The 23,300-nt window shown below is 38.7% G+C and overlaps 1 protein-coding gene across 1 annotated transcript; it reads left to right on the forward strand.

Moving 5' to 3' along the window:
* The first annotated feature begins 9,102 nt into the window (after window positions 1–9,102).
* On the forward strand, window positions 9,103–22,520 carry tnfaip3 (tumor necrosis factor, alpha-induced protein 3). The gene is made up of 9 exons (XM_081351781.1): window positions 9,103–9,369; window positions 10,167–10,505; window positions 16,756–16,946; window positions 17,069–17,210; window positions 17,319–17,489; window positions 18,251–18,431; window positions 18,713–19,602; window positions 20,317–20,516; window positions 20,610–22,520. The coding sequence occupies exons 2-9, from the start codon at window positions 10,199–10,201 to the stop codon at window positions 20,868–20,870; spliced, it is 2,343 nt and encodes a 780-aa protein (XP_081207907.1). The 5' UTR covers window positions 9,103–9,369; window positions 10,167–10,198; the 3' UTR covers window positions 20,871–22,520.
* Window positions 22,521–23,300: the final 780 nt, after the last annotated feature.

Raw genomic sequence — 23,300 nt, forward strand, 5'->3', positions numbered from 1 at the left:
TGCAAATTTTTCTCAAATCAAAATTCTCAAATGTGTTCACAACAGTTCACTCATCCAACCAAAATTGTAATATATTACAGAAATGACAAACATTTATGTACCATTTTTCCAAACACAACTAACCTACAATTTATCATATTCTCAATTGCACATGGAATGATTTAATTTGGCCCCAAACTGGAATCTGCTGGGTTAATAATACAAACATCACCGGAAATGCAATTTTCCTAATTATTTACACTACCCCAATTGCATTAACTATAAAATAAACTGACTGAGAGGGAACTATTTTCAAAAGTAACAAACATATACAAATGAAAAACCAAAGAAAGAGGTGTACGAGTGGAAGGTGGTGGAGAGAGTTGAGGAACGAGTGTAATGAGAGGGAGAGGAGGATAGATTAAGAAAAGGAAGTATGAATGGGGAAAAGGAGAGGGAGAAGAGGGTAAATGGAGGCATTGGTGTAGTGGAAACAATAAGAGGAGAAATTGTAAGAAGACATGAACAGAAAGGATAAAAGAGGAGTGAATAGATGTAGAAGGTACAGATTTTCAAATGTAATGGGAATCATCCTAATTGGCCATGTAAATCATGGCTTCTTCCTGGGAAAAGCTGAAACAGTGTTATGGCATGCATTCACGTCTATATTTCGAGTATTGTTCTATATTATGATTGTGGTAGTGTAAATGTCCAAACATTTTTCAGAATTGAAGATTAAGTACACTGAGGTGGATGATCAAGTTTGATTTCAATGGAATAAGAGTCATTGTTAAACAATACCACCAACCTGAGATGTTGAGGCACAACCACAGATTTTTTTTTACCACCATAATGCATGATAAGAGTAGGCTATTTTTTGTGATGTAGGCCTAGATGAAACACTCTGGCCATATGTAAATTCGAGGCGTGATCAGTAAAGTTCAGTGATTTCAGTACTAAAACAGTGAACATTTGCTGCATGTTTGAGGTAGTAGACGCTGGAAGTTGAGTAAGCGTTACTGGTAGAAATGGGAAAAGACTCAGTGGTAAGTAAATATTTAACGCAATTAACGCAGCATCCGTTTTTTTCTGTCCTCCTTTGGCTGCATGGCGTTACATTATATGATGCGCTTTTATTCCTGCTAATGCTTTTACCATTCAAGCCATATCTTAGGCTACTTATTTTATAAAACTTTAAAACTGGAAAGCGCATCACTCACTCCTGGGAATACATTGACATCTCAGCCTGACCTTGACGGAAATAAATATCCTACGCCAAAAGTACCAGAGAAAAAGTCTCAGCTGTGCTCAGATATGTAAACCGTAACCGTACAATTGCTTTGGTTTTTCAATCCATACCCGTTTCGCCCCGTGGCTCAAAGGGGACATAACCAAAATAGGGACACACGAGAAAGCCAAAATAGAATGCAAAATTTATTAACAAAATAGCACTAGAAAAAAAATAACACGTAGCCTACAACGGTAACAGTGAACAAATTCATAATCCGTGCACGCTTTCGCAATCGTTGTTTTGTAAATCGTTCTCGCAATATAGTTGCTTGTAATATTCAGTTCCTGTGAAAAATTGTGAAATACTGTTCCAATAGGTGAAGTTACACAACAATATGCTGATTGATTACATAACAATATTTGGATGTAATATTCAGTTCCAGTGAAAATCTGTTCCAGACATGGAGTATACACAGGAGATGTGTAATATTCAGTACAGTAAACTCCACCCGCTGGAACAGTTTCTTACAGTAACTGAATATTACACAACATCACCTGTTCAGTTTTGAAAACTGTAGCCTACTCACAGATTTGTGGATTATACCTTATTTTAGAAATCTGTTTTTCTTGATTTGTTGTGTATTGTTAAGATTATACAACTGTCTTAACTGAATTTTTCTATGATTTGGCGATGGGGTGTGTAATGTATAGATGACATGAAACCGCATGTGGTTGAACTGAAACCCCCCCAGGTCTCCCGTATTTTGGTACCCAAATGTTGACAGGTATGCAATAATACTGCTTGCTAAATACCTTAAAGTATTGTGGTATTCCTCCATGTTGTTCACTGACACGTCCACAACTCGTAACGATCAGGGCTTAAAGAAAATCCAGAGCTTCCCACTCATATTTACAACATTGTGGTGGCGTTCATGTGTGTTCAACTCCTATCTTTCAAACCTGACTTGAACGCATAGGCCTTCTGTAGCCCCGCCCTTCTGTAGCCACGCCCCTCTGTGCCCCGCCCCTTTTCAGCGCTGCGCTCCTTGTGTTGTGTCTTCCGGTTTGTATTTCCACATCATGAAGGTAAGTTCTTACGGATTCATGAATGAACCGCTTATTTTAAAATCTTGCCACTTACTGACATTTGTTATGACATCCGCTTCAAAAATTACAATGCTCATGATAACTTTCGTTAACTTTACAATATGTAAATCTTCACCAGCTAATTACTCTTCGATGACAGAATTGTAAAGATGGCTGTGCTTGATTCTCTGACACATAAGGTCAATAAAACTGCAACGCCTGATGACCTTAGTGGCCTACAATACACTATACAATACACATAACAGACGCTAGGTTTATTCTCGGCGTGTCCGCACGAGCGCGAAGGTGCACGCAGCAAAAATGACGTCATTGCGGTGTGGGTGGTCGTGCGCGTTGGGTGCACAAGACCCCATTTTGCTTGGCGGTGTGCATGGCTTTTTTTGTAACAGCGCCCGCGGCTCCGCATCCAAAGATGCACGACTTCGAGCCGAATCTGGCCGAGCTCGAACTTCTCACCACACCGGCACCCAGTTTGCACGTCTAAATTAGTTGCTTACATTTAAAAAATGAGCATACAATAGCATAAAAATTATTTTTAATGAACATAAATGTCCATGTTTAATAAAAATGTTCACGAAACTTAATGCAATGTTTAGTGAAATTAGCAAATATGTAAGAGATCGTTAATTTTGTTATATTGTGTACACATTCTCATATCCATATATTTTGTTTTATTGTCATGAGTAATAATCTCAGGGTTTACTGGGTTTTACACGATTCTTTTTGTTGGTGGTGGTGTACTAAAATAAACATTGTCACGTGTGTGTAGCTTAATTTCTTCTTCTCACCGCTGATTCCTGATGGTTTAGAGGACAATTACTCGAGTCGCCCCCTATCGTTTCAAAGAATAGTACAACGGCGAGCGCGTCAAGTATAAAGCCGCTTGTCCACCAGCGTCTCAATTTCTGACGCGACGCCAAAGCCCATTCCATTCCTATGGAACTACGTCAGGCAGCAAAAACGCCCCCGCAAAGCATGATGGGTCGCGTCGCGTCGATTTGGTCAACAGCGGCGCTGCAAAAAAGTATTTCAGTGGATACTTTATGCAAATGAGAGCGTCAAAACGCGGGGCAGCAGCCAATGGAAACTCGGCGGCGAGAATTTGTGTATGGCCGTTGCTATGGTTTCATATTTAAAGTATACACAAACCCCGGCCCCAAGCAGCGAAAACGTCACAGGCGTCGCGTCGGAACAAAAATTGATCGGACGCTGGTGGACAAGCGGCTTTAAACGCCTCGTCCGTTTGGGGAGGTGCGCGCGCAGTCTGCGGAGACTCGCGCTGCGGAGCCAGGCGAAAGTATGAGCAAGCAGAGAATGTCTAATAGGAAGAGAATTGGCACTCTCTGCTTACTTCCGGTTTCTGGACTGGCTGCAGTAACACGTCTCTGTCCATGCGGGGGCGCTCGCAGGCGAGTGCAGATTGAATGGAGGTCTATGGAGCTATACTCCTCAAAATCCACTTTTCTCAGGATATATTTTTTTGTCTAGTAATTTGAATGTTGTATTCGAAAGGAGATGCAAAGAAATTACACATTGCTGGGTGTTAGATTTTTTAGAGTCACTTATTTGCTTTAAAAAGTCTTTTAAATTGTCAATGACGTCAGAATGCTGACGTCATTAGCAGAATGCTAGCGTGTTATGGGCAACAACAACTCAACCTGTAAGAAATCGAAAGGACATAAGTACTCGTTCATTCAACTTTCGACCTATAACCCATGTTGAACTTGCAAAACCTACAATAAAATCTGAGATTTCTCAACGGCAATCGGGTGAAAGAGACTAATTTAGCCGTCTAGCCCCATAGACTCCCATTCATTCTCCACTCGCCCGCGATCACCTCCAGTGGAATTCTAATGGAACTGCAACCAAGATCGATACAATGGGGCTAATAGGAAGTGCCAAGGCTCTCCGTAGACGGGCTCTGAAACAAGGCTTAACCCCATCCATGACTTTCAGGGAAAAGTCTCCCCGTTCAGGACTCAGAATTTCTACCCTATTTTCTAGAGAAGTTTCTACCAAATTCCTTTTTAAAAAAAGATAAGGGGCTTAGAATTTTTACCCTTTGCCCTGCTTTAATGTCTCACATTTTGGGGTTAAAAAGAGCGATCTGTCAAACACATCAGTGCATTGGTGTGTAGGGAAGTGAAACAGCCTCTAGATGGCGCCTGAGATCTCCTGATCTTTCATGCCAAACTCAAACATCCTTATATTGAAGTATGTGAGATCATGAGAGTTTGTTATCTTGCTAACTCCCACAATCACCTTCATATAAATGAAGAACGGCTGATACTTCCATGCTTTTGTTTTAAAGCATACTGAACTTGGCTGGATGTTACAGAATGGTTTCACATAGTCCCAGTTCAGCAATGAAGTGATGTAAGCATTGGGCCTGGAGGTGTTGTCCTTCTGAGGGGTCCCGACATGTGATCAGAGGTGAAGGAACTCGCAACAGCACAATACTGCAGTTTTAACTCTAAAAACTAGTAAATAGATCCACAGTGAAGTCTTGTGTATTTTCTGCAGCAGTAAATAACCTTGTGGGAGTTTCCGTCGACAGACAAAGTGAGTTCTGATTAGATTAAAGATTAGGAAAAATAACTGGGACAAGAAGAGATCACCGCAAACTTCTGTGTCGCATCAAGGCTTTGAGGCAATCTGTGCTGATTGTGTGGTCAAGTGGATCGGGAAAACCTGAACATAGTTTTACAACATTCAAAATGATTCATGGCATATTGATGAGAATTACAGTGTCATGCAGGAATACAGCAAATATTCTGAGTTTTCGTGTCAGAATTAATGACAAATAATGTCCAAGATGATGAAGATATATTAAAAATAAAGATTAATATTTGATTTTTTTTAAATATCTAGAAAACAAATATCTAAGATTTAATGTAAGGAGGTGGAATCATAAAGTCAAAAATTATATCTTGAATACATGATAACATCCTAATCAATATTTTAAAAAGTGTTTTTGTTTCTTTTTATGATTTTTGAATGGATACTTGTTTTCCTGACAATGTTATAGGAATGCATGTAAAACATGATATTTGTTCAAAAAACTGTATTTTTATTAACTAACATTAACAAAGATTAATAAATACAGCAACAAATGCATTGATCATTGTTAGTTGTTAATACACTAACTAATGTTAACTAATGAACCTTATTGTAAAGTGTTACCCTTAATTTAGACACTTTAAGCGCCACGATAAATACAGTAAGTGAATTTCAATTCAGAAAATGAAAACTTGTTCATAGAAAAGGATTTGTACATTTAATCTATGTTTGGACACAGTAAGGGTGAAGCTGAATGAAGGTTCTTCTCTTGCTCTCTTCCTACTGGGAAACTTCTCAGTGACGTGATGATGATGGCGTTTCAACGAGGGAAAGCTCGAAGGGCACAGATGGAAAATTATGAATTTCAAAAAGAAAAATCCCGAGACATTTACATAATTAAAAACGGGTATGAAACCCACCTCTGTGTAAGGTGAAGTCATTATATCATAAAACATATTGTTACACTTTGTTACACAAAGATCCCCTTTAACACATTCTGTTGACTAATGTTTCGCCTACATCGACTAACTCTCATTAGAAAATGATCGTGATTTTAACAGTAAAAGACCGTAAAAATGCTTCAGTGAAAAACTGTTAATTGGTCAACAGAAAGATACATTTAATGTAATTTTACTGTAAAATGCAAGTCATTGTATAATTTACCGTGAAAACCCGTAAATTGACATTCCCACAATTCCCTGCGTGACGCTTCACATTTGATGTATTTTTGTTGAAATAACTATGTTTCGTCATAGTTTTCTTAGTTTTTTCTAATCAGTTATGTACATTAGGGTTTTATGTTACATTTAATGTTGTTAAATTAATGTTTATTGTATTTTTAAAATCACCATGATGGTGTTTAATGTTTGTGTGAATGACACTGTGCAGCTTCGATATACTAATTGATTTGTTGGAAGAGCTGTTTGTGATGAATTTTGATTAATCACGTGACGTTCAATATTGTTGTGATTGATGGTTGTCAGTGTATTACAATGGTATAAACAGATATTAATATGTCAATAGGACGGTAAATTAACAATTTATCAGATAATGAAATACAGTTTATTACTGTAATCTTTAAGTCAAGTCTGTAAAACCTAAAATGTTGCTACCGTATTTTTACGGGAAATTTCTGGTAACCACAGCTGCCAGTTTTTTCCTGTAAATTTACAGTGTATTAGACTGTTAGGGTTAGTACAATAATAAGTTGTCATGTATTTGCAAAGCTAGTCAGTATAATGTCTGTTAGGGTGCATCAAAATAAAGTGTTAGCAAAAATGTAATAGATATTAATAAATCGAAATATAGATTAGAAGATTTCAACATCAAAAATCAAACCATTATTTATTCATTCATGTTTAAAAGGCCCCAGTTGTTATGGTATTTTCTACAGTAATTTCTCGAAAGTAACGTCATATATGGTGTGTCCATGCAAATGAATGGAAGTAAACTAATGCAATAACCGTTATTCTTCAGTTTCCTGTGGAGGGATTTCTGTATATTTCTCATTGGGTCACAGCATGTGCACTTTACACATTTAGTTCCCTTTAAAGTCGGCATGAACCAGAATCCATGACCGACTTGTCTTCCCTATTGTGTGTGAAACAGCTTCTCGGATGAGGAAAACCATCAGGAATTGATCGGATCGCTGTCGTTTGCTGCAATTGTTTCATGTGAGTGAGAGGTTGTTTAAAAATAATCATTTACACAGATTCATAATTTATAATAAATACTGCAATATTCTATGAAATAAGACAACATGTTGAACCAGATTTCATGGTAACTTTTAAAAGGGTGTCAGGTCTTTAAAAATTTATGTATTTAATATTAATTATTATGTTCTTTTATTTATGGCTGAAATCTCTTATATCATAGTTGATTTGTGTAGTAGAGCCTTAAGAAATATAAATCTACAGTATCTCTGTCAAACAGTGGCACAATGAATTCAGGGCATGTCAAAGGACTAGTTTAGCATAATGTAAAGATGTTTGTTTGCGTTATTAATCAAAAGTGTTAGCCAGTGTTACCAAGAAATGTTGATTGTATTGAATATGCAGAATGAATGACCCTGGCAAGAAATGAAATGTCAGTCACTTTTTATTGCCCTATTTATGATGGGAACTTCTGATCAAGTTCTCTTGAATGACATGCACTCTAAACTTTACACCCACATCATCATCATCATCGTGCACTATATGAATCTTTATGATTCGCTTAGCATTCTATTTACATTTTTACTGTGGTACAGGTAATCTACTAATAAACAAACTCTTCAAGAACAAGTTCAAGTTTGTTATAGGGGACTCTATATTAACCCTCATACCAAGATTTTAGAGGATTGAAATGTGAATATTTGTATAATAGCAGCATTAAATTCTCTTTCTAGGAGCACCTTCAGTTTCACAGCCTTGCGCTTGCTTTGTAACATTGAATTAAACTGTCAATCATCCCAGCTGACAAAAATATGCTCTAAAAACATTTCACTTACGTTTCCATTAAGTTATGAAAACATTACTTCTGAATGTTCTATGAATTTGCAAAACGAGACTGTCCATTTGATCATTCTTCAAACATCATTGGAATGTAACTTTAGAATGTTCTCTGGACATTCTGAAACAAGTCACAACATTTAAAAAGGGAACGTACACATTTAAGAAAAAAATGGTAACACTTTACAATAAAGTTCATTAGTTAACATTAGTTAATTATATGAATTAACATGAACCAACAATGAGCAATACATTAACAAATTAATCTTTGTTAATGTTATTTAATAAAAATACAGCTGTTCATTGTTTGTTCATGTTAGTTCACAGTGCATTAACTAATGTTAACAAATACAACCTTTGATTTTAATAACGTATTAGTAAATGTTGAAATTAATGTTAACTAAAATGAATAAATGCTGAAGAAGTATTGTTCATTCTTAGTTCATGGTAACTAATGAACCTTATTGTAAAGTGTTACCAAAAAAATAACGTTTTTGTGCTAACGTTTTGAGAATATTATTAAAGATCAGAACTTTGAACAAACATTCTAGTAACGTTACTAGAAGAACGTTGATCGTAACTTTGAGAGAACATTATTTCTGAAAACGTTCCCTGTTATCTTGTTACTGTCAACCCTGTTCCCTTTCTGAAGTCATGACATAATGTGGATGGCACAATGCCATGACTGAACACAAACATTATAATTGTCTGTTCTTTATAATTGTTATAATCTATATTTTGCTGTGTCCTTGTTACATATGTCACATGTAATAACAGTAAATTATGCATAATTACATGCAACTAACCCTCAACCAAATTCTAATCCTACCTAACCCCTATAAAAAGTACATGTAGTTGCTTAATAGTACTCAGTACTTAAATATATAATTACACTGTAACAATGACACCTTAAAATAAAGTGTAACCCTTGTTTGATTTAATTAGCCTACTTTAAGTCGCATTCCAATGAAAAATGAACGCAGAATGACCCTTGTAAAGAGTCACGACTAAAAGTTCCTTTCTTGTAATGCACATTCATTCTTTACATAAAATGGAACTAGAACATGCACGCGTGTAAAATGCACAGGCTGGGACTTCCAGTGTTGTTATGTTTCCATATCTCACATAATAACTACTATGGGTGTGGCGAATCAAACGTCGAGCTTTGCGTCATCGACTCGAACGTAAACGTAAGCGTTCAGCAGCGTCACTCACTCGCGCACTGACTCCCCCTGGCGGAGAAGACGAGGAGAAAACGCTTATAATGGCTTGTGAAAGTGGAAAGTACCTTATGGAAATCCCCTACTGGCTTTTATGTACTGGTATCATTCGGGCTGTCTAACTAGAGCGTAGACTTTGCCGTGTTTTGGACGCGTCTCAAGCGAGCAGTGAAATCCAGTGGATCTCTTAAAGCGCCATGGACGATTAAAGTGGACTGAGTGAAGTAGCAGCAGAGCCAGAGCATCTTATGGGCTTTGTTGGTGGATACCGACATATTGAACAGGTAAGAGTTGTCCGATTCATCGCTGCCCGTTCCCTCGCCTCTCTAATGTCGCGTTTAGACTCTTTCCTAAAGCAAGCGAGCTTGATTTCTCCCATATTGTCTCAAGCTCAAACGCCAGGCTGTCTTGTACGGACGGATACACAGTCTTGAACGAACGCCACGGATTTTGACAGCCATTGTTTGCGAAGACGTCACTTATTAGCGATTAAGAACGTTTAACGGAGAAAACGTTCTATTGTTGCCATGGGGACATACAGCTTCCGTTCGAGTGTTACAGTGTTCCATTGTCTAACGGCTTCTTCTGTCAAGGCAATTACGTAATTCGAGCGTCAGCAACTGATGTTAAAGCCTAATATTTTCGCGTCGGTCTCTATTGTCCCCGTTGTGCTTTGTGTTTAATAAAACTGTGGAGGATGTCGCGTTCCTCACGAATATGTAAGGGAACACAGTCTGAATAAGTTGTCCCTAAAGAACCCCGGCAGCCGAGACAAATAAATGGTGCCCTTGCAGTCAATGGCATTTTTGTCTGAACCCATCTATTATCGCCTGTTCTGGGAGTTTTGGAAAATTGATTGTGGGGGTGGACTTATAAATATCTTCGCCTTTCACTCATCTGACCTCAAGAGCCCTTTACCATGAGACTGGAATACACCATTAGCTTTCAGGGGCCACCATCAGTCTTTCAGTTCTTCACCTTTAGGGTGGAGGGAAATGAGGGGAAATTCTTGTCTGCTGCACATGGTCGTGGGTTGAGCGCTCCTGACAATGGTGTTGTTGTTTCATGTCTTCTTTCGCAGTGATAGATTGGTTCTCCACTCCAGATATCACCATGTCTCAGGGCCAGAACTTCCTGCCCAAGTTCCTGTTTGTGAGTAACCTCCTGAAGGCCGTGAAAATCAGAGAGCGGGTTCCCAATGACGTGGTCAAGCCTTCGTCCAGCAGCGGCCTGATCCATCACCTGCGCAGCATGCATCGCTACACCCTGGAGATGATCCGCATGAGCCAGTTCCCGCAGGCCTTCCGCGAGGTCATCCAGGCGGCCATCTTGGACAGGGCCATGCAAAGCTCGCTGGAACAGGAGAAGAGGTTGAACTGGTGCCGAGAGGTCAAGAAGCTGGTGCCGCTGAGAACCAACGGTAACTATGCTGTGATTTTATCAGCTTAAGCTCGAGTCACGTTTCATTGACGGCGACACTAAAGTTTCTTTCAAACCATTAGTATTGGTTAATAATACATCAATGGTCTTATACTTTATATAAATGCTCTATCATTCACCTTGGGAAGTGCTCAGGGTTGGATATGTTACTCTAAAAAAGCAGCTACTAATTACAATCTTTAGTTACTGTGCTAAAAAGTAGTGCGTTACTTAATAATAATCACTTTCTAAATCCCAAATCAACCTATCAACAATACGAGGATAGGCATGAGACTGCTTTAATTCTTTCAAATAAATAATATAAAATTGCACAAATTATTCTTGAACTGACCAAAGGGACAAGGTTTCATTAAAAACATATAAATCCACTATTTTTTATATAAAATTGTTCTATAGTCTATACAGTATTATTATACAGAGTAATTCCTTACTTTACTTTTCAAGAGAAACGCAATTAAATTACAGTAATTAATTACTAAGTAATGCATTACACCCAACACGTGAAACTCTTCATAATATGTATGTTATAACTAGTAATATGCTGATATATATCGGCCAGGCCAAATAATTAATCACTATTTCCCAATTTTTTTGGCTGATAATCATGTCTTCTTGGTCGGTTAACAAAAGTGGCTTTATTTTGCAGTGTCATTGTTACGTTACATGTAGTTATTTTAGAAATAACTATGAATTATGCATAATTACATGCAACAAAACCAAACCCTAGTCCTAACCCTATAGTAAGTACATGTAGTTAATTAATATTACTCAGTACTTAAAAGTATAGTTATAGTGTAACAAACTATTAAATTCATAATCACAGTGATTTTACATGCATCTCGAGTGCTGTTGTTATCAGAATTATAACATCTAAAGATATCGTATCTGCCATTAAAAACAAGCTATATCGTTAGACCGCTTAAAAGAAAAGCCAGCGCTTAATGGCAGACGGGAAAATCCTGCACTGTCTGTCACACGGATGTTTTTCCCCCTCGGTGTGCTTTGAGGGGCCGTGCCGTGATGCTGGGCTCCAGCGAGTGTGTGTGTGTGTGTGTGTGTGTGTGTGTGACTCTGGTGTTTCTCTTGCTAGCTCAGGGTCAGGTCGCTCTGCTCTTCTCTTATGAGTAATGCTGCGAGGGAAACTTCTCTGTACTTGCCATTGTTGCTCCATTGTACAGTCACTATTTACAGTAACTGAAATTAGGTAAACAGAGACTTCACGCATCTCATTTACTCATTACCTTCATTACCATTTATCTGAAGTAGTCAACAACCTAGTGCTGTTTGTTTGTTAGTTTCATTATTTTTATGCAGTTGTGATAGTATATGTCTTTTGGCCACGTCTAGTTCCTGATAGCTTCTCGTTTATGTATTCTGGTAAATTTCTTGCATAAAAAAAAAAAAATAATTCTGGAAAGCACATTTTTCCCTCATAATGAAACAGGAATTTCCTGTTTTTAATCACACGGGATTATGAAAGCGCTAGACTGGAACATGTCATTGAAAACGGATTGCGCTGATAAGACCCGTAATAGATTATAGAGGGGAACTGGAATAAATGTAACGCTCAAATGTAACACCGCTAATAACGTAACACACAGTGCAGCCAAAATGGCCATTTTAGGTGTGCTAGGCTTATGCTTCCTTCTAAACTTGTATCTGTGTTTGTCTTAATTCTCTGACCTGATTGGTTAGGAATATAAAAAAAAAAAAGCCCTTCCGCATTAGTATAACAACTTCCTAGTTCCCTGTTTGCATGAACGGTAGATTTTAGACGGCTGTTGTGTTTTACTGATTTATAAAGTGCGTCTTTGGATTTCAAGTTTAGTCAAATAGTTTGATCAATAGTCTGGTGCTCTTAAAGCAGAGGATATGTCTAAAGTTTGAGGGTGTATTTTGTACATTTACATTTATGCATTTATCAAAAGCAACTTACATTGCAAAATTATCATTATTATTAGTTTTTGCATTCCTTGGGAATTAAATCATAACCTTGGCACCATTGATGTGCTGTTTGAGCTACAGGAATAAATTGTGTTGATTACCATTAGTGTGTACAACAATAATATTTAGTGTATATATATATATATGTATATATATATATATATATATATATATATATATATATATATATATGTATATATATATATATATATATATATATATATATATATATGTATATATATATATATATATATATATATATATATATATATATATATATATATATATATAACCGGTATAGTATTTATTTATTTACTATTAAACCCCATTGCAATACAACATGAGTAACGAATGGACTAATTGATATTGATAATGAATGACTGCTGACAGGCAAAACTGCAAAGCTTTATGTTAAATAGTTCATGTGCACATCAATTACTCTGCTTCAGCTTGTGCATCTGATCATATGACAGTAAACTCGGGGAACTGTACAATGTTATCATATTTACACAATGCTTCAGTCATTTTCTTGAGGCCGCACTTTTCTCCTGTGGCCATGACAGAAAAATCCCAGTAAGCAATAGTCGTCATTTCACCGTCTAGGTTCACTTTAGACCAGATATAGTCCGGCTATGAGTAACACACTTCTAGCCAAAATAACCTTGAATTTGGTTACACGTAATTTTTGCCAAACTAACTTGAGAGATTTATGATATTCCATTATGTAAGCAAAGTAAACCATAATTGCACGGTGTTTGGTTTCATTTCGTCACTCATTTAATTTCCTTATCTAATTGATGACTAGTCTATTCTTGGTCTATGTTTTAGACGTCTATTAAATTTTAACTGACAGCCCACATTTTGCCTTGTTTTGGCCTAGACGTCAGGACTGTGTTTGGACGGCTATTAGACTTAGCCTTTTAAACGCAAAATTGCTTGCTGGGATCGGAGAACTGGACAATGTTATCATATTTACACAATGCTTCAATCATTTTCTTGAGGCCACGCTTTTCTCCTGTGACCATTATTGCTGAGCGTGTTGAAAAGGATGTGGTTGTAAAGCAGATGTTGTTTGTATCCAGGATTTGTGTGTTAATTTTCTGTTCTTCTTTGTGGGGTTGCTGCTTTGAAACTGTAACTTCCCAAGTGACGAGTTTCATATAATTTACAGTAAAGTGTTTAAATACAGTCAAGCTGAAAAAGATGGGAAGCTACACTTGCAAACTATTAACAAAAAGTAGCTAACTATGAATTTGAGGAGGGAATATCTTTAATCATATGTAAGTCAAATGAATCAAACTTGAACAGAACACAGTTTAACCAGAACATTAATGTTCAACCGAAACATTACATTTAATAAGAATAAAAGTGAATGGTTTGTTTGAGACCAAATGTGCAAGGACAGATTGGTAAATCTTCTATGATAGAAAGTCCAAGTTAATTGCTTCACTTAAATTAATCTACTTTAAAGAGGACAGTGAGCTCAATCTACTATAAATCTGCATTCTCAAGCAATGTGACATAAAAACACAACTTGTTAAAGTCCCTCTGTATTCAGTCATTTTATCCCTTAAAATCTTCAATCACAATAATGACATATTTAAATGTTTTTTCCTTGGAAAAAATTTCGTCATATCTTAAAATAGCTTTAAATGTAACTCGACACCCTTGCTATATTTAGTATATGCGGTTATATGAATATGCAAATGAGCCCCGCCTCCACTCACTCACTCAGAGGTCCACTGGTTGACGATCACACGTTGATCTGATTGGTTACAAGGTAGTTTGTGACGTCAGAAACACCAGCGATTTCAAACGATTTTCAATGGTGTCGACTTATGAATTTACACATGGTTTATCTGAAAGCATATTAAAAACACCACATAGACACAACCAATATTAAAAGCTGGATTTTCACCACAGGGGGACTTTAACAATTTGTTACTGGAAAAACTACTTATTTTGAAAAGTGCTTCTGGAAAATGTGGTTAAGTTAGTTGTTCGTATAAGTTAGCAGGACTACTTTTAGATAGTTGGAGTTTATTTGTAATGTTATCGATTCAGATCCATTTCTTTTATGTTAATGAGAGTATGTTTTAGAGGTAGAATTTGTTGTTTTCTTTACCTGGAGTTGAAAGTCATACAGAAACTTACTCTTGTGTAACAAAAAGAAAACACAGTATATTATGCACTGTACAAATAGTTTCCATTTATAAACCATAGACCGAGTAAAACCTCCCTCTACTTTTGTGTTGATAACAGGTACAGGCACAAGCCATGGCTTTGAGCAATAGCACAAGTTTAAAGAACAGGAACTAGATCATATGTTCAGACTTCCCTTATCGGCCCTAGAGATGGCATGGGCACGGCACAGGCATTCCTGTGCAACATCGGCCCTCCTCTCTGGAAAGTCCAGATGCTTTATATCATGGCTCTGGTGTCAAGAGGAGTCAAGGGAAAGAAAAAGTTGAAGTGAAGCCCTTACGGCGCTTAATCAGAGAATCACATACTAGGGAAATTCCTCACAGTCGTTTCACACAAGCTCGCGCGCACATGCAAATGCGTACCAATGCGATTGAGCACACATGTTGCACAACATCAGAAAGAACACATAATCTAGGCCATGTACAAAGTTCTGCAGAGCATGCTTGTTTTTTTTTTAGTGCTCAAGTTACTGAATGGTTAGGTTACAGAAAAGTTATTGATTTACCAAAGTATATAAAAAGAGTTTTGAGATTCTTTACCAAAAAAAATTCCCTATAGGTTGGCCCGACATGTTCAAACTGCTGTTGGGTTGTTTTTGCAGAGATATGGTCACATGCTCTGTTTTTTAAATGCACACAGTTTGGATGAAACTGATATCTTTAAACTGCTTTAACAACTCTTGTGGAAATCCCCTGAATTGCTTTTATCTCATCCTTAATCTTGCGTTTTGACAAATACAGCTGAACTAACCTTTAGGTGTAAAAGATATTGCTGTCAGTGAATGCAACAACAAAGCAAAGATTATATATGTAGTTTTCAAATATTTTGTAGCTATGTAATGCATGCCAACCGGTTGCTAAGGCTCTCTATGTTATGACAGTTTTGATGATTGAGAAAGTCCAAACAGGAACTGCAAGTTTCATAGCCTTTTTGTGAATGCATGAATACGTCCTTTATGATTTTTTATGACCTGAGGTTTTTTTCTCCCAAAGTAAAGCTTGTCCGCAAACGTGATTATGTATGTGGAAGGTGACGCTATCCTTCAGGACATCCAATGTACAGTCAAACCAAAATGTACTCAGACACCTTTAACATTTCTCACATGATCACAGTTTATTCGCTATAGTTTAGAAAATGTTAATAAAATTTGACAAGAACTCAGTTGATGTTTCACTGGTTTTGTCCATCCTTCTGTTAGACTGTCTCACTAATGAATTATGTTGAATATCTGTCAATTTAACTACACAATTAGATAATACCAGTTTAGCTCAACCAATTACCAAGCAATGCTTCATTTAGTTCAGTCTGTGTGTGAAAAGAGCATTAGCAATTAAAGAAAACACACTTCAGCAAAACATGATCAGCTCAAAGTGTCCGAATCATATTTGGTCCCAAATTTTTCTAAATGTTACTGGTAGTCACTGTATGAAGAATATTTGGGAATAATATGTCACAGTTTACTTTATTTTGCTCTCCTCACTTACATAAATGAACTATAGTGTCCTGCACACACTAGTAAAACAATATCACAAATGATATCTGGTGTCTGAATAATGTTTGGTTAGACTGTACAATGGCAGACCTGCATGCTTCCATGTTTGTGGCGATTTGGGATTAATTCCTCTGGAGCCTCAGGATAATAATGTCCTGATGGCACCACACGAACATGCACCGTCCCAAGCTCTTCCCAGCAAACAATAGCCGCCATTTCACCTTCTCAGTTAACTATAAACCCAATATAAATCCGACTATGAGGAACCCACTTCTAGACAAAATGACCCTGAATTTGAAAACATGTAATTTTTGCCAAAATAACTTGCGATATGTATGATATTCCATCATGTAAGCAAAGTAAACAGTGTTCGGTTTCATTTCGTCACTCATTTTATTTCCTTGTTATCTAATTGATGACTAGTCGATTCTTGGGTTATGGTTTAGACCATTTGTTTTGTAAATTTTCAGTTTTGGCCTAGACGTCAGGACTGTGTTTGGACGGCTATTAGACGTCTTTTAAATGCAAAATTGTTTGCTGGGTTGTGACTGTCCAGAGATATAATCTGTGTTTGTGTGTTCTGGTTTAGGTGATGGGAACTGCCTGCTTCACGCAGCCTCTCAGTATCTTCTAGGGGTTCAGGACACAGACCTGGTGCTCAGAAAGGCTCTTTACGCAGTACTGAAGGAAACAGACACTAGTAACTTTAGGACACGCTTTCAAACAGAGCTTCTGCACTCGCAGGAGTTCACCCAGACCGGCCTGAGATACAGCACTTTGGTAAGCACTTCCACCTTCACGACGAACATGCAAAACTGCCAGGCAAAAAATCATAACATTGTCCTTTGGATATGACAAGGGTATATAACTCATGGATATATGCAATTTGTTTTGTTTCTCAGAACTGGGAGGAGGAATGGGTTAAGATTGTAGAAATGGCTTCTCCAGTGTCTAGCAGTAATGGCCTACAGTTTGACTCTTTAGAGGATATTCACATATTTGTGCTTTCAAATATTCTACGGAGGCCAATTATTGTTATTGCGGGTATGTATCCCTAATACAGGAGCATTTCAATAGAATTGCACAAGCACAAGTGCATCAACATGACCATAATATATGACTGATTCATTTATTTATTTATTTTCTCAACAGACCAAGTACTTAGAAGTATGAAGTCTGGTTCCTCCTTTTCTCCCCTCAATGTGGGGGGCATATACCTGCCTTTGCACTGGCCTCCAGGAGAATGCTACAAATATCCCATAGTGCTTGGATATGACTCGCAGCACTTTGCACCCCTGATCACAATCAAAGATAGTGGCCCAGGTACGTCACTAGACATCGCACTACTCTTGTTGACCGAAAAAGTTTTTTTTTTTTACTTCATCGGTTTTTGCACTTGCTATGTGAACACATAAAAAAATCATGGACATGATTCGAAAAGGTTAAATGGTCCTGTTAAAAATAGTCACACTTGTGCTTCTCGCGGTCTAAAATGAGCGCATTGGAAATTAATGGGAGATGAATTTCCTCTAGTGGAAGCGTTTGGTACTGCAGCCAAACACAATCTCACTGAACGCTCATTTAGATATCAAGCTCAAATTTGGAACACAACTTAAATTTAGATTAATGGCTTTGATTTTCTTGCAGTTTTACAGTAAAACATGATTTTGAAAATATATATTTCATATAAAAATTAAAAATAGTATTTTTGTGCATTTTTTAAATGTAAAATTGTAAAACACGTAAAATTCTGTTCCTTTTTTTTAAGTTAACTTTTTTCACTTCAGCAATATTCTGAAGCCAAGTGACGTCTTTGAAAAGAGATCAAACTTAAGTCTGTGCTTTAATGCATTCATGATTTATGACAGTTAAAGTTGGAAATTAAATTTTCAGGTCTATGCTCAAAAAGTGAATAAATGGATTATAAATACAGCGTAAACATAATTTAGTATAAAAAATCACCTATCAAAATAAAATATAGGACATTCATTTAAAAATGTTTTGACCGACACGTGAAGAGCACCAGAGGGTTGCTCTGAGTCGGCCCAGTGTATTTGAATATGTGATGTTTGTGACCCGTTCAGAGATCCGTGCGGTGCCGTTGATAAACCCGGGACGAGGAGGGTTTGAGGAGCTTCGATTGCACTTCCTGACAGAAAAGGAGCAGCAACAGAAGGAGAAGTTGCTAAAAGACTACCTAATGCTTATAGAAATCCCTGTCATTGGCCTGGGCTACGATCCCACACAGATTATCACTGCGGCCAGGTATGAGCTAAAGACACTCTTTGTTGAAGTCTTGCTGGTTGTTCCTCAATGTAACCCTATAAAGTTATGGCGCTTTGTCGTGTACCTTTTTGTGGCACGGTTTTCTCCAGAGCGTCTATGAATGAACTAAATTAATACCTTTTTTACAACAACAAAAAGTGAACTTACTTGAGTTGTTCCTGTTATCTCTGTAAAGCTGCTTTGAAACAATCTGTATTGTAAAAAGCACTATATAAACAAAGGTGACTTGACTTCAAAATCTTGAATCCTTCCTCCATCAGACTTGATGAAGGCAACCTACCTGAGGATATGAACCTGATGGAGGACTACCTACAGCTGGTAAACCATGAATATAAGCGCTGGCAAGAGGATAAGGAGTCATCATGGGCTCCCCAATCGCAGCGTCCCCCTCCCTTCTCGGTCTCCCAGCTCTCTCTCATCGAGATCCGCTGCGCCACACCCCGATGCACCTTCTACGTCTCGGTGGACACTCAACCCCACTGTCACGAGTGCTTCGAGAAGCGGCAGGCGGGTCGGAAACCAGAGGCCATTTCCAGCTCGAATCAGTCGTCATCCTCGGACCCGGAGAGCCGAGGGAGACTGGAGCGCTCAGTCCTTCCTAGCCCTCGTTCTGCTCCCCCCACGGCCCCAAGTCTAAGCCTTTACAGTGAGACTCATGCCATGAAGTGCAAGACACCCGGATGCTTGTTCACACTCAGTGTGGAGCACGACGGGTTGTGTGAACGCTGCTTTACGGCGAGGCAAACCCGGTCCGCCGCCAACAGGCCGTCTCACGGATGGTGCCACGGTCAGTGGGTGCAAGGCGGCCGGGAACGAGAGAAGGAAACGGAGAGGGAGAGAGAACGAGAAAGGGACACAGAGAGATGCGTTATGTGTCGACAGGAGGTTTTTAGGATATTCAATGGTCTTTGCCCGCCCTGCATGCAGAGGACTGCTGTTTCCGAGAGGGGAGACGCCCAGCAAGAGGAGCCTTCAACTGAAGCCTCGGTGTGGGCAATGCATCGGGAGACCGAACGCACGGGCACCACCGGACACACCTGGCAAACGCCCGCCGCCCGGCCGTGTAAACGCTCCGGATGCCAGTTCTTCGGGACGGCAGAGAAGCTGGGATTCTGCACTATATGTTATCTAGACTACCAGACCAATCACCGTAAGTGCAACTATTCTGCATTCACACAAACTCTTGAAAAATTCACAAAATATCATCTCTCAACTATAATTAGGGTTTGAAATCAACTTTTTCACTCACCGACTAATATGGTTACTGCATTTTTAAGTGACCACATTTTTCTAAATGTCATAATCATTTGTTAACATACAAGTATTGATTACTTCAGTGAGCTCATTGTTTCTGCCTTAAATTATTACATTGTTTAAATTTATACATTTTTAGCTAACTGTGATTTGTATATGTCCATTTCTGAAATACATAACTTACCTCTGATAAACAGATCACTCTAAATTGTAATGTTGTGGACTCGTGCATTTTCTGTAAAGCTGCTTTGAAATGATGTGTATTGTGAAAAGCGCTATACAAATAAATGTGAATCGAACTGAAATGTGAATTACCGGCCATTCAGAACTTCTACTAGCCAAAAAAAAGAAGAACAAATGTTCTAGATTAACTACATTGCTAGCTTACATGAACTTCCCCAGCAAAGTGTGTAAACATAATAAGTAAAACGCTTAATTGGCTAGTGATTCGACAGCGTAACCCGCCACAGTTGATTTTTACCCGCGGGTTGGCGGGTGTGAATTTTAAACCCTGGTTATAAAGTCTCCACTTCCTTTTGGGTTCAGGAAGCAATTCATAGACATTGTGACGTCGACCACAGGATCAAACGTGTGATTTTTGTCTGCACAGAGGCCACCCCTGCTATTGTCCAGCCCAGGCACACGTCCGAGGCGGGTTTCCAGAACTGTCCGCGGTGCCGAGGTCAGGGATGCGGTGCCGAGGGAAAGGCCATGCTGGAGGGTTACTGCAACAAGTGCTTCGTGAAGGAGCAAAGCGCTAGACTCAACCAAGCTGCTAGCAGGGGCTCTAACTCCCCACCTCTTGTCACGGTAAGTGTCCTTATTTGCCGTTGTGGGGGAAGTTTGGCTCTGCTTGAGTGTTGAAGAACCGATTAAGCAACAAGCTCTGTTGTTTCTGTCCAGCGGGCCTCGAAACCACGTCCACCGCCAGTGCTCAACCAGGCTCAGTGTCGGCGTAGCGGCTGTAAGAACCTGTCCCCTGGCTGCACGGACCTGTGCCCGGACTGCATCAGCCGAGGCCAGCGAGAGGGTCGGCGTGCCCAGGCGCCCAAAGAGAAAAGCAAACAGCGCTGCAAGACGCAGGGCTGCGATCACTACGCCAATCAAGAGAAACAAGGCTACTGTAACGAATGTGACCACTTCAAGCAGATTTACCGAGGCTGACTGAACAAAGTTCAATGTCAAAAAGGGCCTAGTTCATCGTGCATTCTTGTGCATGCTGGCGAACACTCTTACACAAGGAACTTTGTGCCCAAAAACCTCCACCTGTCTTGGGCAGGGCCTAAAAAGCCCGGTGGTGCTGTAGAATTGGTGATTACCTCTCAAATGAAGTTTTTGGTCATTTGTATCATGTGTGTGTATAGGACTTACGTGAGATGCTAGCATACAGAAACTTATGATACGCAGTGACGTCTAGTCACACACCTGTGGCGTCTGCTGTTTATATTGAACAGGGTAATTAACTGCAAACTTTCTTGAAAAATTGACGTGAGCATGTATAAGAATTGATCAGTGTAGAAACAAATTTGACCAAAGTTAATTTACTGAAAGTGTCTAAGCCAATGTGCATCGCCACTGTGGACTGCAGAAAGCCAACAGGCCTTTTTTGGAAGTACAGGAACGAGACGTACAACAGGGTATGCAGAGACCACCGAAGGACAGCATTTGATAGTTTATTCATAAAATGTAGGTTAAGTGCCAATGAGAGCTCGCTAAGCTGAGCTCGAATTTCATTTCCTGCTGCACCATTTGATGTCTGCAAGCAGTACGAATCTGTTGCCTTTGAGAATGTTTTTGTTTACCATTGATCACTTTTTCGCAAGTCCTTCTTGCTCTTGAAACTATTTTTCACTTTTGCTTGCCTTGCTAAACTTCATATGACTTGGTCTGTTCTATTGAATGGATATGTTCATTTCTCTGTGGCTGAAAAATTCCTTAAGTGCAATGAAAACCAGATACTTGACACCTCCCCGATGAATAGAGCCGATGAAATTACATTAAGCTGAAGGGAATTGCCGTGGCGTAAAAAAAATTTTGACGAGAAAAAACTTTGAGATGTTTGAAATCCCCGTCGGGATAAACAGCTAGGCGAAAACGAATCAGTCCAAACATAAACGAACCAGGTAGGAAACGCCCCGCTCCTAGATCTGTGAACTCCCTGTTTCTCGCTGTTCTTGCCCAGCCACATTCTTTTGGTTGCACTACTCTCCTTTAAACACACAATGCCTCAGCCTATTCTTTGCATATGTTTAGTATGCACAAACTGACATTCTCTATTTGAATATTTCCGAAATATCTGCAAAGACGTAAAGAGGAAAGATAGAGTTAGCTTCTGTGGCATCATTTATAAAGAAATAACTGTCTGTGTTAAACATTCCCATCTTTAAAGTCCAATATTGTGCAACCACATTTAGCTTTGTCTACTTGAGAATTAGTTTAATGTGGGCCTATACAGAAATGTGCTTTGGATAAATGATACACAGAAAAATTTGCAGTCGAATCATAAATTTAAGAGTGTCTGCTCTTCAACTACTGGATCTGTTCAGTCAGTTCAGATCATCACAAACTTGCACAATACTTAATAAGCTGCTCTGGAATTAGGAACGGTACTCCTGACTTACTAGTGACATTCCAGTTATAGACCTAGAGGAATATAGATGACAAGATAGAAATTTTGTGCAACCTTTCATATAGAGTATTGTATGAAAAGCCTTGTTTTTTGGTTTGTTTTGGTATTTATTCACAGCAAATATTATCTGTAATGTGTTTCAAGAATTATTTATATGTGGTCCTGGAATAAATTATTTTTAATAGAAAAACAAAAGCCAGTTTCCTGTGTCTGTTTACCTTAATCTGCTTTTTTTTTGGGAGTTTGAAATGCATGTTAAAACAAGAAGCACTAGAAAGTGCTTATTAAGCAGTGCATCAGTTTGTGACGCAACTGTACTGTGTATTAATAAAGTAACATTGTTTTTGGTATTGTTAGCAAAACAACGTTACCATGCCAATGTCTGCCACTAAACAACTAGTTAGGTTACTGTGGTTGGGTGATTTCCCGATGACCGCTTCAGGCCGCACTATGAACAAGTGGATGATCGCAGTGCCAGACGAACAGGTTGAAAGAATATACCAACAAAGTCATATAATGACATGGGCTGAGCTGTGAGGATTACTGGCCAAAGAAAACAAACTTTGGCAGCTATCCGGAAATCATAGAACCATGTTACATAACTAGTGTCCTCTTTCATTCCTCCACAATCACCTGAAAAAGTAGTCAAGGCTGCTCTGGAAAAACTGCAGAATTGACCTTGTGAAAGCAGCCAAAGAGAATCCCAGGTGGAGGCAGTGCAGATGTCAGCCAAGAAAACCACTTAGAATGCAAAAAATGGTCTAATGGAGTGACAATTGAGATCTCTACATAAGGGCTACTGACAACATCCAAAATATCAAAGTATAGGAAGGGAAAGATTTCTAACATGAGATATAGGGTGCTTCTCAATACTCTAATTGATACTTCCTCGTTTCCTCGCTCCTCTGTCCTCCATCCTATGACCCGGAAACCGAACGAATTCAGCCATCTTTGAGGACATCTCA

The sequence above is a fragment of the Scardinius erythrophthalmus genome, assembly GCF_964197995.2.
Source record: "Scardinius erythrophthalmus genome assembly, chromosome: 21".
Taxonomy (NCBI): Eukaryota; Metazoa; Chordata; class Actinopteri; order Cypriniformes; family Leuciscidae; genus Scardinius; species Scardinius erythrophthalmus.